The following is a 990-nucleotide window of genomic DNA, read 5'->3' on the forward strand; positions in this document are numbered from 1 at the left end:
CCCCTCCTCTTCCTTCAAGCTACTGTTTTTACAGTGCAGTGAAATCTTTACAAACAGACGTCGACCGATGTTTCTCTTTCTCCGTCGTGTCTGTTCTTCTTTCTTCTCTTTTATTAACAGCCAACAATGCACAGAAAAACATGAGGCATTCTGGGATATAAACATTTATGGGACGTGTTTTCACTAACCTGGCTCTTCTACAGAGAAAACACACGTGAGGACGGACAGTTAGTCAACAACTGACCTGTCTGTGGTGTTTGGACACAGACAGAGGTGTGCTGTCCCTGTCCCTGTCTCTGTCTCTGTCCCTGTCTTCAGCTCAGCTCTGTGTCCTGCAGCTGCAGCTTCAGATCCTCCGACACAGCTGACACTCTCATCAATTCTTTCAGGATAAAAACTCAAACTCAGAGAGAAATGATTGGTGAAGTCTTGAACCGACGTCCTCCGGCCGCTCCGCTCCACGGTTGACGTTCTTCTTGTCTCTGTCCAGTGAGCTGCCTCACTCTCCTCGCTCCCTGACGGCACGACTCAACGACTCCGACTCCCGCTCCGTCCACCTGTCCTGGCTGAGACCCTTCGACGGGAACTCCCCCCTGCTCTACTACCTGCTGGAACTCTCAGAGAACAGTACGTGTGTGTGTGTGTGTGTGTGTGTTCAAGTAATGTCAGACAGACAGAGAGACAGACAGACAGTCAGTCAGACAGACAGTCAGACAGACAGTAAGACAGACAGTCAGTCAGTCAGTCAGTCAGACAGACAGTCAGTCAGACAGACAGTCAGACAGACAGTCAGTCAGACAGACAGTCAGTCAGTCAGTCAGACAGACAGTCAGACAGACAGTCAGACAGTCAGACAGTCAGTCAGACAGACAGTCAGACAGTCAGTCAGTCAGTTGTTCACCCTGGTTCCGTCTGTTTCTACATCCTCGCCCCCGACTGTTCTCCTTCCTTTCGTCCCTCTCTCCACCACAGATGTTTTAACAGCAGGCT

General features: G+C 50.3%; 1 protein-coding gene across 1 annotated transcript in view; it reads left to right on the forward strand.

Annotated features, from left to right (window-relative positions):
* Positions 1-990, forward strand: part of sdk1b (sidekick cell adhesion molecule 1b) — a 148,520-nt gene that overhangs the window by 107,750 nt on the left and 39,780 nt on the right. Inside the window, 1 exon segment of the mRNA XM_025058662.1 lies at positions 491-627. Coding sequence (XP_024914430.1) covers positions 491-627 — 137 coding nt within the window.

Source organism: Cynoglossus semilaevis, chromosome 9, assembly GCF_000523025.1.
Source record: "Cynoglossus semilaevis isolate Cse_v1.0 chromosome 9, Cse_v1.0, whole genome shotgun sequence".
In the NCBI taxonomy this organism is placed as follows: Eukaryota; Metazoa; Chordata; class Actinopteri; order Pleuronectiformes; family Cynoglossidae; genus Cynoglossus; species Cynoglossus semilaevis.